Here is a 16,711-nt window from a genome sequence, read left to right as displayed (position 1 = left end):
ATTTATTCAGCTGTCAGGTCAGTGTAATTATGCCAGGCCCTATGCTCTGCACTAAATACAGTATCAAAGTCTTGAATTCATGAAGGTGATTATTCAAATAGTTTCTCATGTACAGAAAAGATGGTGATCATTTCTACGAGCAGGATTGTGAAATCAGTGAGCCTCAAAGTCACCAAAAGCCTATATTCATATTTTTTAAACTCTTAAAATACATTGAATGTCCTGTAAACAGAGCAAAAACATCACAAGAGCAAACATGTCGATTCATTCTTTATTCTGACATGGCTCTGTTTTAACTTGTTGGCAGAGGAATATTGAATTTGTGAAGTCCAGCTTGAAAAGGCTTAAACATGGAATACAAGCAGACCTGGTAAAACAGATTAATATACTGAGAGCACAGGGGCTGGAGCTTGATTATGTGGTGCTTCTACTCTATTTGGTTGACAGAATCAAGCACCCTGTGAAATATCTCAAAAGTATATAAAAAAAAATTTCAGCCAAGTTTCCATACAACACACTGATCACACATGACTTCCTGATCAAATACCATCCATTTACCGTCCGGACGACAATGAGGGTTAAAACGTATCCTTAGAATCACTCGAGGATGACGCAGCAAATATGATTGCAAAAGTGTAAGAAATACAAAAAGGAAAGAAAGAAGCATTTGTCATTGTTTACCAGTCGACTATGTAACAGAGACAAGATGATTTCCCTTAACGACAACACCAATCAAACCTTTGACAGACCAACATTGATAAATCAAAAATCCTGCAGGCCTCACTGATGACGACAGTGAGGAAAAGGCTCCTACTCCATATGGACTCCTGCACAGCTCTGGTAGCAGGAGCGGTCATGTCATTAGACGGAGGTGCCCTCTTTGGGCGCTGCTGTCTTGTTGTCGTCAGGCTTCATGGCTGGGAAGAGCAACACCTCCTGTGAGAGAACAAGTCTGTCATCTAAGGGATTTTAACTTGCATAAAAGAGGACCACTGTCTGACAGATGTTGGCAGCTGGAATGTGTGCAAGAAATGTGCTTTCTTGATGACATCTCTTTAACCCATTGTTCTTTGTGTCCCATTAATCATGTGTTCTGTTCTTGAGTCTGAACAAAGCCTAAAATCAGCTATGTTAACAATCAGAGCAGTGCAAACAAACATGTTTTACATTCAGTGTTACTCACCAAAAAGCATTGCGTTTATCCCTGAGGTCTAATGAACTAGCCTTCTGCATAATACATTTGCAAGCTACAATGCATTAGATTTTAAAGTATTCCAAAATTCTGTATTTTTTTTTTTTAAATTGCACACTGCAAAAAGCAACCAGATGCAGTGGGATTTTGTGGCATTCTGCTATTGACATACTGAGTATTGAGGCATACTAAATCTCTTTCTGGCATTGCAACGAGTATGGTGGTATTGGAACGCACAGATTGCTGCATATTTCAGCAAATTCCCACCAACTGTTGATCAGTGTGTGCATGCGAGTTCTCATGCAGGGGTACGAGACAAACAAAAGGGGGACCCACTCATAAAAAATAGCTCCAGAGCGGTACTAGCGGTCAAAATACCACAGTGCACCGTAAATTCTCACAATAAATCTCTAATGTATTTTGTCGTTGTGGTACAAGGATTTAAAAAATGACTAAATTGGCTAGGATCATACGACAGCTTTACCTTGATGTTGTTGGAGTCTGTGAGGAACATGGCGACACGATCAATGCCCATCCCCCAGCCGGCAGTTGGTGGCAGTCCATATTCCAGAGCTGTGCAGAAGGTCTCATCAATGAACATGGCCTCATCATCACCTTCTGCTTTGGCCTGAAAAAAAGATCCACGATAAAAGTTAACATGCACTAATATTTAGACTCACACTTTAACAATACATAGCATGACCTATATATTGTAACCATGTAGCAGGAAAACCAAATGTATAATTCTATACACACCTTGGACTGTTGCTCGAAAAGCTGCCTCTGTCTAACCGGATCATTCAACTCAGTGTACGCATTGCAGATTTCCTTCTTCATCACAAAGAGCTCAAAACGCTCCGTTAGGCCTTTCTGTGATCTGTGCCTGTAAGAATTGAGGAAGTGTCAGTGTGAACCTGAACATCACATCTTTAAAAGGATCAATATGAAGCTGAAATGAGGCGTTTCTTACCATTTCGCTAAGGGACTCATGATTTGAGGATGTTCACAGATGAATGTGGGGTTGATACAGGTGACTTCAAGGAAATCTCCAACCATCTGTGGAGAAAAATATGAGTAAAGAGCTCATAGTAAAAAACAAACAAAAAAACAACAACTGTACAACCAATGCTAATGTTCATCAATGGAGCACCTTGTCAAGGAGGCGGGCAGTGGTTCTGGGTGGAGGACAATCAACTCCTTTCTGTGCACACAGGTCGTCAAAGAATTTACGTGTCTCTGAAGACAAAAGAGTGAAAGAGAAACATGAAGAGAAATCTGCCGATAGAAAATGACGTGAAGACTAACCCCTGTATTTGTGAAAGATAGATAATGTCACAAAAACAAAAACTACTCCCACATTTCAGAGGCAGTTGTCTTCTCACACAAAGTCCATCTCTACAGGCGCTCACCATCACTGTCGTAGCTGTCAGTAGGAGGGAACTTCACTCCCATAATCTTCTCTAGGTCGTGTGTCATGCTCACTCTTCTGAAAGGTGGCGTGAAGTCAATCTCCTGGGCCGGTCCCTCCGGGCCATCAGGGTGATAAGTCACCTTGTATCCTCCAGTGACGTGTTTCACCATTCCTGAAGCAAAGAGGGTACCACAGAGTTAACTAGAGTAGTTTTCCTATGTATTCAGTGGAGTGATGAGGCTCGCTTCATGGCATGCATTACAATCGTGATTGTAAAGACAAGAAATGGCAGTTTAGAGGGAAGGGCTGTCAGTTTGTCAAGCAGGATTTTAAAAGACACCTGTAACGAAAGGCAATCTAAACACATCAAGTCAGATATTAGCAAGACTGCAGAGTTAGTTAAACTGCTGTTTTCTTTCTTCCATTGGTATATGTTCGCCAGTTTAACTATTTCTCACTATGCTAACTATCTATGTTTTACTTACCCGAGAGTAGTTTCTCTGTGATATCCATCAAATCATGGTAATCTGCATATGCCATGTAGAATTCACAGGTGGTGAACTCTGGATTGTGAGTAAGATCGATGCCTTCATTCCTGAACTGACGACCAATCTCATACACTCTGTCCATTCCTCCAACCACGAGCATCTGTGGGATGTTTGATATGCAGCAATAATATTCAAACATTGGGCACATGTAACAAACAACTTGATGTTTACAAAGAATGAATACATTTCTGTAAAAAAAGTTTACAACAAATAAAACAAACATATGGAAGTAATTGATTACTGAGAAGGACGGTTCTTGAAAGTGATGGAAAACTTCATATTACCTTGTGGTAGAGCTCAGGTGCAATCCTCATGTACAGGTTCATATCCAGCTCATTGTGGTAAGTAACAAATGGACGGGCTACTGCTCCACCAGGAATAATGTTCATCATTGGTGTCTCAATCTAAAGTAACAGCAAACAGGATTCAGTAAAGCTGCACTGACTAATTATATGTTCCCTAAATGTGGAAAGAATACTCTCAATACACTACAGACACCAACGCTTACCTCCAAAAATCCCATCTGGTCCAGGAAACTGCGCAGGTATGTGATGATTTTGGAGCGCGTTATGAACTTTTGCCTCACGTAGTCATTGAGAATCAGATCCAAGTAGCGTTGGCGGAATCGTGTTTCCTTTAAAAGAAAGATTACACAGTGGTGAAAAAAATGCGTCAACATTAGTCATTGCTGTTGTATTGACTGTCCACCTTGTCCTCTCCCCATCAGCACAGGCTTTTTCGTAGACTTGTGTACGTGATGACGTTTTAGTCTCTCTAGCCACTGTCCTAAACGCACTGAAAATAGTGATACATAAGAACTAATGCTTCTGCTTTGTGTCGTCCATTCTCACTTATTAATAAACATGGTATTTCAAGAAACGTGTGATTTTGTGTCTTTGAGAAAAAGGCCAGGGTGCAGAGCATCTCTCACAAAATGAGTGTCCAATCACAATGGGCATTACCTTGTCTTTGAGGCCAAAGTGGAGGTGGGGCAACATGTGCAAACACGGCGATAGTAACGTCATTTCCGTGGGAATGATGCTCAACTCCCCCTTTTTTGTCTTCCCTGGGTTACCACGGACACCGATGATATCTCCGCGGCGCAGTTTGTTGTTGATGGCCACAAAGGCGTCCTCAGACTTGTAATTTCTGACAAGAGTAGGAGAAAATAAAATTCCTTCACGCTTAATCATCCACAGAGAAAAGAAGAAAAAGTACGAGGTGTAATGATCTGCTGTATAACATTTCACAACACAAATGTGACGATACGAATAATCTTTCAAGAAATCTTCTCGGAGAGTTGAGTGGTTAGTTTTTGGCTGTAAGCAGCCGATTAGTTCCCCCAGTAACAGTATGGACATTTGTTTCAATAACAAGCACTACATCAGTGTGTGAAAGCATAAAACTAAAATCTTTCCTCCACGCTTTTCTTTCCGTTTCAACTTGAACACAGGCTGTTTACCAATGCAGCCCTGTACAACTCTTCATCTGCCTGCAGTCATAATGCCTTAAAAATTATGTATTTTGACGGTGGCCATCATTCTGTACCTTGAGGTCGCCATGACTTGCAACTTGACGCCTTCACCCCGCAGGTCGTAGAAAATTAACTTGGCACCAGAAGCCCTCTTGGCATGGACGCGGCCTGTAAATCATATATCATGATTAACAGGGAACCTACTGTTGGGATACAGTGCACATACAAAATAGAAAATACAAGTTTTTAAAATATTCCTGGTACCTGACACATTGAGAACAACATCCGTCAGCTGATCTCCAGGCTGTAGAGGACTGTATTTCTCGATGAACTCCGTGAGTGACAAGTCTACATGATACTTGTGAGGGTACGGGTCCTCTGCTGTGCCCTTCAGTTCCTGGATGGCCTGGGTGCGGATCTTGTAGTATTGCTATGTCAAAGGGAAATAGATTACATTTATACAAAAAGATCAAAACATTACAAAAAAGGTATAATAAGATTAGGGTATATGATCAAGAGAGAAAGTTCTTACATTTGGGTCAAGCGTCTCCTCATCCAACCCACAGGCATTTTGAGCTCCTTGTTCATTGGATTCTTTATTTTGGTCCAATTGCTCTTTGACCTTGGCTTCTTTCTCGGCCGCCTTCTTGTCAGATTTCATTCGTCTCTTCAGCTCACTGATAAGAGGAATCAAAGATGAGTTATAGGTTAGATGCTGTAGTTTGCGGTCAATGATGTAACTACAAATGAAATTGCATGTGAGCTGTTGCTGTTGAGAATAAATAAAAAAGTGTGGTTATGTGGGAAATCGTGCCGTTTTGTTATTCTGGGGTTGGAAATAACAAACAAGGCCACACCACAATCAACTAATAACAGAGACAAACACAGGGAAAGGGGACCACATTTCTCTGATGACAAAAGGTTGGTTGATTTTCTCATTGGAATGGAAACCCACCAACCTTTTGTCACCTCTCCAGCGAATGCCGTACATTTGAGCTGAGACTGCATCTGTACATGGGGCAGCACATTTTAACCACTGTCCCCTGACCGAAAAGGCTTGGCACAGCTGCTGCCTGGCTGCCCTTACCAGACACAGCATGCTGAGCTACCAGTCAGCGGACAGACCTGAGGAAATAGACAGACAATGTAGCGTACATACAACAGAGGCTGTCTCCGACCCACTTTTAGCCCGGGGAGTGTCAGAGATACTATACCACATACTACCATTACTGTTAGCACGTAACGTGACAAGACCTCACGAAGGACGACGCAGTCAGCAACATTTAAGAAGAGTCTAAACGCTTATTTACCCCTGAAATAAAAAATAAAAGTGTTCTGGAAGAGTAAAATGATTAAATAGACCATACGTTAACATTATTATCGAAGACAAGAGAAAGAAAGCAAACGATTTCACGACCAACGTGTGGTTTCTTTGATCGTCCAGTGGATCTTGTAGTTTTACGATTGAGTAACAGGCACTATCTCGTTCGGCTTCAGCTCACGTTCAGGACTACAACTACCAGAGACACAGACGAACTGCATCCTGGGATGTGTATGCTCGTGGTGCGCCACCCTATGCAGCGTGGATTCAACCCTCACGTCGCTATCATCTCCTGACCTGATGCAACACTTAATACAATTGCCTCGCCGAACTGAAACGCTCTTAACTGCTAAAACAACAAAGACGTCGATGGAAACGACACCGCGTAAAGAGCCGAGAATGGTTAACATACGGTGGGAGAGAAGAATAAGCTCACTTTTTGCTGAGTTTCTCTCCGTCCAACGCCTCTACGTCAGCCATGTTGCGCTCAAAAAGGTCAAATGACGCGCACGCGCCGCAAAAACGCGAGAAGTAGATGGTGCGTTTGGGTGACTGTCGGAAATCAGTAAACGGGAAAGTTGACGTCAATGAAATACAACTACAGTATTACCACAAACAATATATAATCTGGCTATTTTTTATTTGTTACAACTATAACAAAATGCTAGTCAACAGGTCATTTTGACCAGAAGTAGTGCTAATCAAATAATAGGGTAAGTAACAGTTTCAAATTCAGCATTAACTTTTGTCTTTATTTTAAACAGACACACATTAAAACTCACAAAAAAACCCCTCTCAGTTGTAGTATCTAGGTTTAATGTCGACACTATAATGTAACACAGGTCCATCTTCTTATGAAGGTATCTATTGTCGTTTGTAATTTTGCAGTCATTTTTTCCATTGTATGAACCTGATTTAATCTCTGTCTCCACTGAGTTATGGTTGGTGGTTTTGCATCCTTCCAGTTTAGAGTTTTCCTGGCAGTCATTAAAAGTATGCGCAAAATATACCTCAGATTGGTGTCCCCGAAATCTTTCAGTATAGACCCCATGCAGCAGAACTATTAATGGTACTGAGGGTACCTCCACTTCGATGATTTTATCTATTTCTTTTTTTATATTTTTCCAAAACCCTTGGACCACTGGACAGTCCCAAAATATATGCGTGTGATCTCCTATTTTTCTCCAACATAATGAAGCCGAAGGATCCTTCACATATGATGAGATTTTAAGAGGTGTATTGAAATATCTGATTTTTAATTTCCAATCAAATTATTTCCACAATTGGCTATTGATTCCTTTATGACATTTGTTGCACAGATCTTCCCATGTGTTATCTTCAATTATAACATTTAATTCCAATTCCCACTTTCCCTTGATGTTCAATGTATTTTGCGTTTTGTCAGCTGTAAGCCTTTTATATATGTGGGGGACGTGGTTTTTAGTTGGAAAGCAGTTTTCTGCTATACTAATAACATTCTTCCATTACATTAGGTTTTTCTTCTGACTAACTGTCTGTCTTTATGGTTCGTAATATAGTGTCTCATTTGAAGGTACCTATACAAATCCTTTGATGGAAGTGTATATTAATCTTGCAGCTGAGAAAAGGATTTGAGTTCTGTTCTGTCAAATTGATGGTTTTAAGATCTTTATCAGCCCACCGTCTAAATTCACTATCCCATATAGAGGGAGGGAATTCTATGTTGCCTACAAGTGGCCTTAGAGTGAGCGTGGTCCTTCAAGTGTTTTTTTTATTATTGTCCAAATCTTCAGTGTGTATATCCATTCATACTAATTTGGTTGCATCCTCGTTGGTCATTTTGAGGGGTTTCAAAAACTCTTTCTTCCTTTGATTCTTGTTCTTGACTCTTATATAATTGTTTGTAATATTTTGCAAAAGCATCTGATATTTCCTGAGGGTCAGTCTCCAGACGGTTAGATTCAGGATTTTTTATTTTAGGAATTGCATATATATATATTTTTTAAATATTTTTAAATTTAGTTTAATGTCTTTTATTTTACTTTAGTTATTTATTTATTTTCATTTTATATTTATTGCATATATAATTTAATTGTACTCAATTTAACTTTTCAGTCCTTCCCTCCCTCCTCATTGAACCCTCCTCGTGGAGTGTATGTGTAAAAGTACATACTGTACATGTGGGAATGCTATGAGGGTGTGTATGTGGATATATATGGTTGTGTGGGTGTATGTGGATATGGATGGTTGTGTGTGTGCGTGGATATGGATGGTTGTGTGTGTGTGTATATGGATGGTTGTGTGTGTATGTGGATATGGATGGTTGTGTGTGTGTGTGTATATGGATGGTTGTGTGTGTATGTGGATATGGATGGTTGTGTGTGAGTGTGGGCATTTGTTGATGTAGATGTTCATGTATGTGGAGATTGGCATTTGTACTCGTGGGCTGGACTATGGATACTGATATTACTGTTTTGATTGTACGCTGTTTGTTTTGTTGTGTTTATGTATTTAAATGTCAAGGATTGCTCTGTTTTGTGGAAAATGCAAAATAATAAGTAAAAAAAACAACAACGAAAAACAATTATTAGTCTGAATCAAATCTCAAATGTTTTTTTTTTTTTACAATCACACTTTAATTTAATTTAATTTAGATTTAATGCTACTCCTTTAGTTTAAACTAAGAAACTAATGTAATGCCTGAATAAGGTTTTTTTTTCTTTTTTCTTTAAAAGTATTATTTTATGGTTCAAGTCTGAACCGATGAGTTTTCAACCTTTGATGGAAGGAGTGTATATTTTCTGCTGTCCTGATGTGAGTGGAGAATTCGTTCCATAATCAAATAACAGTCGGGACTCAGTCGAGCAGCAGCCTGGCCCCCTTCTACATACAGCCACATTGATTAACTGAAGCTTGATTCTAGACTGAGCTTACATGTGTTGCTTCTGCTTTTGTAAAGACCTACAACTCAACTGTGATGTCACTTCTTTTGTACGATAACCATCAGGTGGGCAATCAATGTGGTTAATAAGGCCTCAACTAGTTTAAATGTGTAAGTCACAACCTCAGATCCAACATAAACAATAGGGTTTCTCAACTGATGTAACTCAAATTATATAAAAGACCACTTTACTTACTCTTCTGTCCAATTTAAAACAGATAGACCTCAAAACTCATATATCAAACAATTACAACTAATTTTAACTACATTTTTAGTAATTTACCATAAGTGTAAAAACTAAAGTGTGTGGTAAAAATATTCCCTGTATACTTTGTATTTTGTAATCATGTCCGATTGCAATCATTGATAAATAAAATAAAACCTAAATCCCAAGCGTTCTCATTATTTATGTGAAGCAGAGTCTGTGGGAGGAGGCAACATTTGTCAACAACCAAAAATGTTATCATAAAACAATAATTCTATCCTTAATACAGGGATGACTTCTTTTAAAACGTTTTCTGCTATTTGTGGCTTTAAAAGCAAAAAGAGTCAAAGGGACAACACTTGATGGGACAAGGGACCATCAATGACAATGATTTGCTTCAAGAGTATGCATACAAAATACAAAGAGCTATACACAAGCAATGAAGTGGGTCAATTTCACTATGTGTGTCGGCTCTTAGAAGATATGACATATGAGCGTGTGCATTTCTGTGAATACTTCATGAAAAAACCCACCAGCCATCAGTCACGGTCTCTTTAGCTGTGTCAGAGCAGGGGCTTTGGAACGGTATCAACTAAAAATAAAATAACATATTTCTGAATCGATGCGTCTCCTCATCCAAAAGCCACACATTCTTCTGCAGCAGCTGACACCTAAATCATGAAATAAAAGCTCAGGGGCCTAACATTTAAAGTATATATATGTTTAATATAGATAGCAGCAAGTTTACAGAAATATATTTGCAAAAGAATTAAAAACATCCCAACAAAAGCCAAATATTAAGAAAGCTTGGCCCCCACTCCCCTCGGCTGATTATTTGAGTTGTTCACATAGTTAGTAACAGAATGGCAAGCTTTCCCCCCTTTGCTATTTCCAGGACCAAATAGTCTGTTTACTAGAAGAGTGGTTCGCTCATGTTGGGAGTGAAGATACTTTAAAGATATGGAGATACGGTAATGTTGAGTAAGCAAATGGATTTAGGAAAATAATAAAAACAGACGGTGAACACTAGAGGGACACATGTTTTGCAGAATGTATAATAATTCAGGACAAAACAAATCTAGTATGGATTGACTTTTACTGTGAGAATGACATGATATCCTGGTGAGGCCCTGTGAGAGATCTGAAATATTAGGAACCACTGCACCAGTAAACACTAAACCTGGATCCACATAAACCCTACAAGCAAGAAGGCAATAAAGATGACTGAAGAACAATTAGCGACCCTTGTTTCTCACACACACACACACACACACACACACACACACACACGACTGAGATGGTTGTTGAGAAGATACATTTGCATTTTAACTGACTAAAATATTAAAAAATTGGTTTCAGGCAACAATTTCAAGCAAAGAAATTGTTTCAACAAGCAACATAAATAATAGAAAGAACATCTACTTTGGTTTCTCCTTTATGCTGAAAACAGAAGATGCTATTTAGAAAAATATATATTCCAAAACTAACAGATTTACATTTACAGTATATTAGCTGCATAGCAGTTTCAGGGAAAATTTGTCTGCATCTATGTTGTATAACATAAATGCAATGGATACTTCAGTACAAACACGTTAGATGCACGACAGAAATTGCACTACACGTTTATCAACCAGAACTACAGTTATCTGGTCACTGTTGTCGAGCATTTAAAGTACATTTAAAGTCTTATGGCTTAAAACATTCTAGTTAATTATCACTGGCAAACGATTTCACATCACACCTGGTTTGCCTGTTTAACCAGGTGTTAAACAGGCAAAATCTCTGGTTGCTACTACATCACCTCCTCAAGGCACAATATCTATTTGTGTCTAAAGTGACATTTTAGTGACACCTGTGATGGCAGATAAAATTAAATGAACGGGTAATGCTTAAAGAAAACCACTTGTTCTATTGCAAGAAACAGAGAAAGTTAGTTTGTAGCATCTTCAGGAAATACGAGACATTTTATCAACAATCTCACTGTTTTCCAGAGTGAGTAGTGACTGTATATTGAGTCACTCTTTAATATATTTCTGATCTCCAGTTACTTTGTAAATACACAAATGAGGAAACTGTAATTTCAAAAAAGTAATTACCTCCACACTATATGTATAAAATAACATTCTTAGTGAGACATCTACAGGCAGGCTGCACAATCACATTCAGTTCTATAGTCATAGTAAAAATACTGAAATTTGTTGGTAATGTTTCGAGGGATTAAAACCTGTTAACCATTTGGTTAAGAGGGACTACAAGGCCCGGGTCCAATAATAAGCCTTGAGCATTCACCTGATAAGTACATTTAGGTGTGTATGATGACAAAATCCCCCCAAAAGATAACTGTGGACAGGAATGTACATGTTTTTCATATTCTACAATCTCATTTTAAGGCATTTCTGACATCTTTCCAAGGTTCCAGTTACAGTATCGCCTGTTGTGGGGGGGCAAATGACTTTGCTGTTATCGATACAGAAAATATCTGAACAAAACTGATTAAGGAAAACAATTCAGATAATAAACAACACACAAATAAATTAGATATGCTTCTCCGAAAAGAGGGACTGGTACTAAATAGATTAAAATAAAAAATAAAAAGGATCTAAACTTTGTAAAACAATCAAAAAGAAATGAAATCATAAATACTCAACACTGGAAGATCTTAGTTCTTCTATTTCACAAGTTGAAGAAAGCCGATCACAGATGGCTCTTTTCTCCAACGTCGGGTTTCCTTCAGGAGTAGGGTCCCTTTAAAAACCACTCGCAACCATTCAAAATCACATTAGTCAAGTTTACATAATCTCCATCATAAAACAGCGGTTTCTGACTTTAAAGTGTATAAAATGTAACGTGTGTGTGTGTTTCTACCAATCTGTACATAGAAAACAAGGCAACGACTGAGCAAATTCTGTCATCATCAGAGACCAGCCCCTCGCTCATGCACACATTTACCAAAACAACACAACAAACAAACGGAAAGAAGTGTGGCAGCAGGACATCGTGCCTAATAAGGAAACCATCTATGTCTATGTTTAAAATAAAAGCTCACCAGCCATAAAACTGGCCTGTCATCAGGATTTATGCAAAGCAAGAAACAAGTCAAACTTTGGTCCTGAGGCCATTGGCCGACTCGACGACTGCCTTTACAAGAAAACATGTAAAACGGTCTCTGTTCCTGCATGTTAATACCGTAACCTGGATGAGATGTATGATGTATGGTTTGCATCTCCTCTACATTCACTAAATCCATCACATTAACAAAACTGGTAAAAAAAAGGGCTCTTTTTCTAGCTGGTTTAAGAATAAAGAATACTATTCCAGTTCATGCGTGCCTGACGCAGAATGATGCCATCAAAATGATACTAAAATACATAATATTAATAATCATATACTACATTACATTCTACTCTCTCTACAATACATGTGTTTGAGTTATATGCCAATTGAGATAAGATTATTTGAATAAATTGTCTCGATCTACACTTTTTTACTGGTTTTGATGAATAAATAATGTATATGTTTTGGGAATGAATAGTTGAAAGTTGTAACAGCATGTTTCAAAATGTAACTTCTTCATTGTAAACAATGAGGAAGAGGCGGCTGACAAAAAACCCACACCACCACTGTGGGACTGTACTGTACCCTTGGTGAGTAACGTGGTCACAAAGACCTGAACATACATGTAAAAAGAAAAGTCTCAGCCAATTTTTGTTTAATTTGTGTGTCATATTTCTACCACCACACTTTCTTAAAAAATCCCTCTATTTGTAATGTATTAAAAGGAGAATCTGCTCTAAAAAGTAGCAAACTGACAGTTTGGTTTGGATGAATACAGACTAAATGTTAGCCTGAAAACGCTTGCTTATCTCTATCGTAAAGTGCGATAGAGATGGTAAAGTATGTCATACTGAAAGATATGTTTCACAGCTGGAGGTGACCTTCACTGCAGAGCCACACTGACAGCTGAACTTCAAATATTCTTTCCAGGTATTACAGCACCAAACCGACCGGGACAAGACTAGATCTGCTACAACATTTAAACAATCAGCACCGACACATAAGTTTGTGACTACACATCCGATTAGTGTAGAACACTCTTCCACTTTCTTCTACCGTGATACCATTTCTCTGTCTCACCTCAAACCTTCTTGCAATACACTTTCTGCACTGTTGGGTGAAAATAATTTCAACCCACGTCGACTACCTTCCACATCATCGATGTATTCAACCATACATGCCACAGTCTGTCTAAACCTTGCTGCTACACCACACACTCCCCCTTCCGTGGAACACAAACACAAAACAAGTACCAAAGGGAACACTAGTCATAGAAACCACAAAACACTTTGGAGACTTTAGAAAACAGCACAATAACCAGGCGACGCTGCAGATGACATCAATCTATCTACAGATACACACTAAACTTGACAAGTTATATGAATAACATGACCACTAAGTTACTGTACTTCTGGTGGAAAAGTTGAAGAAAAAAATGCACCAAATTGTGTTTTTCTCCAAGTAATAACAATATGTCTGTTCTCGCCTGGAGTGTATCTAATTCTGCACAAAGCAGCACCTTCACTGCTCTTTCCTGATAAGTCTTCAGTCCTGAAGTAAACCGGATAATGTGTTCGAGCAGACAAATAATAATAAAATAATACAAGTTCAGATTTAAGAAACAGAATGTTCCTTTTGTCTCAAACTTCATCATGCAGGGATAATTCACACCTATTTTACTGCATGTAGTTGTGTTTAGTATGAGCGGGTTAAGTTGCTGCCGGACTCCTGCAGGCTGACCAGCAGGTCATCCATCTTCTCCATGTTCTGAGGGGCATTCATGCTGTTCTGCACGGGCCCAGAATGAGACAGGGACTGGCTGAGCAGAGACTGGATGTGTGCGTCACTCTCTCTTTGGTTCTGACCGGACTGGCTGATGGCTATAATCTGATCCGACAGCGTGGTTCCAGGAGTATTCATCAGCTGGTCACAGTCTGCAGGGAAGGGACAGAATGAATTTAGTTTAAAAGGTTTGCATGGTTATCAATTTTGACAACTGATAGTGTTATGGTTATAGGCAATTTAGTAAATTCATATTTAAGTGAACAATAAAAAAAGGGAATACACTAACAATAAATTACACATACAATACATTTCTATATCATATACATATATATATGATCTCCATGGTAACTGAGGAACTCATTCACTAAGGAAGGCCAAAAGATGTGAGTCAATGGAGAATGTTCTTGTCTCAATAAATTATAGAAATTGTAAACCAATGTTTTAGGGGAATTAAAAGGGGATGTTTTTTTCAGGTTGCACATAATTTCCCATTTGGTTCACCATTTTACTATACTAGACATAGTACTACTATACTTTATATGAGTGCTTGTCAAACAATGTCAATTTGATGGAATTAACAAAAGCTTTGGCCATCAGACAATTAGAAGTGGTTTATATAATATTTTCCATCTGCACTTGTTGGCAGTCATTCATACTACAGGATTAAAATTGTGTAATCAATTTCTTACCGTTCTGAATACCAAAAAGGAAGAGGCCAGGTTGTTGAGGCCGACTGGGCTGATTGATGCTCCCACTGACAGCAGTCTGAAACAGATTCCCTGGCTGTTGAACAGGGGAGGAGGTGGTCGTTTGGAGGTTGGCCACGCCGTTCTGTGAGGCAAACATAGCTGACTGTGCGAGCTCCTGAGTAGCCAGTCCCCCCTGCAGAGAGGCCATGTTAGACTGAGGCATAAAGAGGCCCACAGGCCGCTCCTGCTGGTTGTTTGAGCTGCTGCCCAGCTGCATCGGCTGTTGCTCTTGAAATATGACTTGCTGTCGTGGATCGTTGGGGTTCCCTAAGGCCATGGGCTCAGAGCGATCCTGCAGGTTTACTGTCACCATGCTGGCTTGTGAAAAGAGCAGAGAGGGGTTTGGAGGCTCTTGGGAAACTAAACTGCTGCTGGTCAGCGGTGGCATCTGGACCTGGCTGCTGAACAGGAGGCTGGAGGCCTGATCCGGAGTGGACAGGGGGTTGTTGCAGAACAGTAGGCCAGACTGCGTTTGCTGCTGCTGGACTGGAGAAAGTGTGTTTGCAGATGGATGTGGAGAGATGTTCTGAAACAGGGAAGACTGCTGTGGTGGCTGTGTGTGGGGCTGAGGCTGGGAGGGCTGCTGCTGCTCCATGGGGCTTCTCTGTTGGATGGGGGGGAGCTGGGTTTGAGCCTGAAATAATGATTGTGGTTTAGGGGCAGGCGTTTGTAGAGCACTGAGGAAGGCCAGCTGCTGCTGCTGCTGTTGCTGTTGCTGTTGTTGCTGTTGTTGTTGTTGAGCACTACTAGTTGTGAGCTGAGAGGACAGGGATGTCTGAGGGAGGAAATGTCCAGGGGTTGAGGGCTGTTGGTCCGGAGACTGTAGTACTGTCATGGTGTTTTGGAAGAGAGCGGCCTGGACCTGCTCCTGAGAAGCTTTCTGGAACAGCGTTCCCTGTGAATCTTGAGTTTCAGCCAAAGAACTGGGATTGTGGAACATGGGTGGTGAAGGGTGTGATGGTGTCTGCTGGAGGAAGTTGGTCTGAATTGATAGCAGGTCATTTGCCTGCTGAAAGAGAGCTGCTTGCTGCTGCTGCTGTTGGAAAAGAGTCCCCTGGTTTGGCACCACCCCTTGTGATGAGCCCTGCTGCTCCGCGTTCTTGGCCTGAGGGGCGTCCTGAAACATGCCACACTGCATCTGAATCTGTGACTGAAACAGCTGCTGCTGTAAATTCTCCAAAACCTGCTGCTGTTGAAGCTGTTGTTGTTGCTGAATTTGCTGTTTTTGGATCTGTTGTTGGTGCTGTATGTGTTGCTGCTGCTGTTTGGCCAGCGAGTTGTCCGACTGAAGTGGTAAGTTACAGAACCCTTTGGCTTTAAGCTGCCTCACTGCCTCCTCCAATTGGGCTACTTCATCTGGGGGGAAAAGAGGCAGTTGTTGCTGTTGAGGTGAGGGTTCTCCACACAGTCTCCCCACAGCTCCAGAGCTGCTGCCGGGCCTCTCCTGCCCGAGGCCCTCTCTGGGCTCCAGGAGGAACTGCTGTGATCCCTGCTGGAGCAGAGAGTCGGCAGGCACAGAGAAGGTGGCTGCAATGTCCTGCTTCTGAATAATGCCTAAGGGCTCGGTGTTGGGAAAAACAGGAGCCTGGCCCTTGTCAGGTTCGCCTGCAGGCTGAGACAGGTTGTTGGAGAATGATCTGTTTTTATTTAGATGGCCTGCAGTCATGTCTGGGTTCTGCTGGGCTGGACACAAGTCACCAGTCTGATGAAAACACAACATTAAAGATAAAAGATCTGCTTTATTTTGCCTTTAGATTTTGTTGTCAGTTTTATTGTGTATTCTTTATTGTCAAAACTGTCCACATATAACACTTCTCTTACAGACTAGATAAGTAAGTGTGAACACAATTTTATTTTTCTGAACATGTATATGATTTGACTATGAAAAGGTTATTAATGAGGCCTTTAAATAGGTTGCAGATCAATATATCACCTTAAATACACCGGAAGATTGGAGGTTGCTGGTGACCTCCATCGGAGTTACATCTTCTCTCTTCACTAAAGGCAATATCGAAGGCATCAAGGCACCATCTAGAACTGTAGGAGCAACAC

General features: G+C 40.2%; 2 protein-coding genes across 12 annotated transcripts in view; both read right to left on the bottom strand.

The window, feature by feature from the left end:
* Positions 1–257: 257 nt before the first annotated feature.
* On the bottom strand, positions 258–6,490 carry kars1 (lysyl-tRNA synthetase 1). 7 transcript variants are annotated; one of them, XM_034526904.1, is made up of 16 exons: positions 6,383–6,430; positions 5,713–5,750; positions 5,585–5,633; positions 5,158–5,302; positions 4,890–5,055; positions 4,700–4,793; positions 4,114–4,300; positions 3,660–3,785; positions 3,436–3,555; positions 3,089–3,251; positions 2,602–2,775; positions 2,343–2,428; positions 2,163–2,248; positions 1,949–2,075; positions 1,677–1,820; positions 258–936 (listed from the first exon to the last, which is right to left on the bottom strand). In XM_034526904.1, the coding sequence occupies exons 3-16, from the start codon at positions 5,614–5,616 to the stop codon at positions 862–864; spliced, it is 1,725 nt and encodes a 574-aa protein (XP_034382795.1). In that variant the 5' UTR covers positions 5,617–5,633; positions 5,713–5,750; positions 6,383–6,430; the 3' UTR covers positions 258–861. The 7 variants fall into 7 exon arrangements, with proteins under 7 accessions (XP_034382795.1, XP_034382794.1, XP_034382789.1 ...); XM_034526903.1 differs by lacking the exon at positions 6,383–6,430 and adding an exon at positions 5,993–6,073; XM_034526898.1 differs by having other exon boundaries at positions 5,585–5,750; positions 6,383–6,480.
* Positions 6,491–9,776: 3,286 nt separating this feature from the next.
* The window catches only part of nfat5b (nuclear factor of activated T cells 5b), a 31,483-nt gene continuing 24,548 nt past the window's right edge, over positions 9,777–16,711 (bottom strand). For all 5 annotated transcript variants that reach the window (XM_034529548.1, XM_034529545.1, XM_034529546.1 and 2 more), the window contains 3 exons: positions 16,593–16,696; positions 14,600–16,361; positions 9,777–14,059 (listed from right to left, as the gene is read on the bottom strand). In XM_034529548.1, coding sequence (XP_034385439.1) covers positions 13,821–14,059; positions 14,600–16,361; positions 16,593–16,696 — 2,105 coding nt within the window. In that variant the 3' untranslated portion in view covers positions 9,777–13,820. The remainder of the gene's footprint in view (positions 14,060–14,599; positions 16,362–16,592; positions 16,697–16,711) is intronic.

Source organism: Cyclopterus lumpus, chromosome 3 (assembly GCF_009769545.1).
Source record: "Cyclopterus lumpus isolate fCycLum1 chromosome 3, fCycLum1.pri, whole genome shotgun sequence".
In the NCBI taxonomy this organism is placed as follows: domain Eukaryota; kingdom Metazoa; phylum Chordata; class Actinopteri; order Perciformes; family Cyclopteridae; genus Cyclopterus; species Cyclopterus lumpus.
This window is presented reverse-complemented; position numbering and strand designations above follow the sequence as displayed.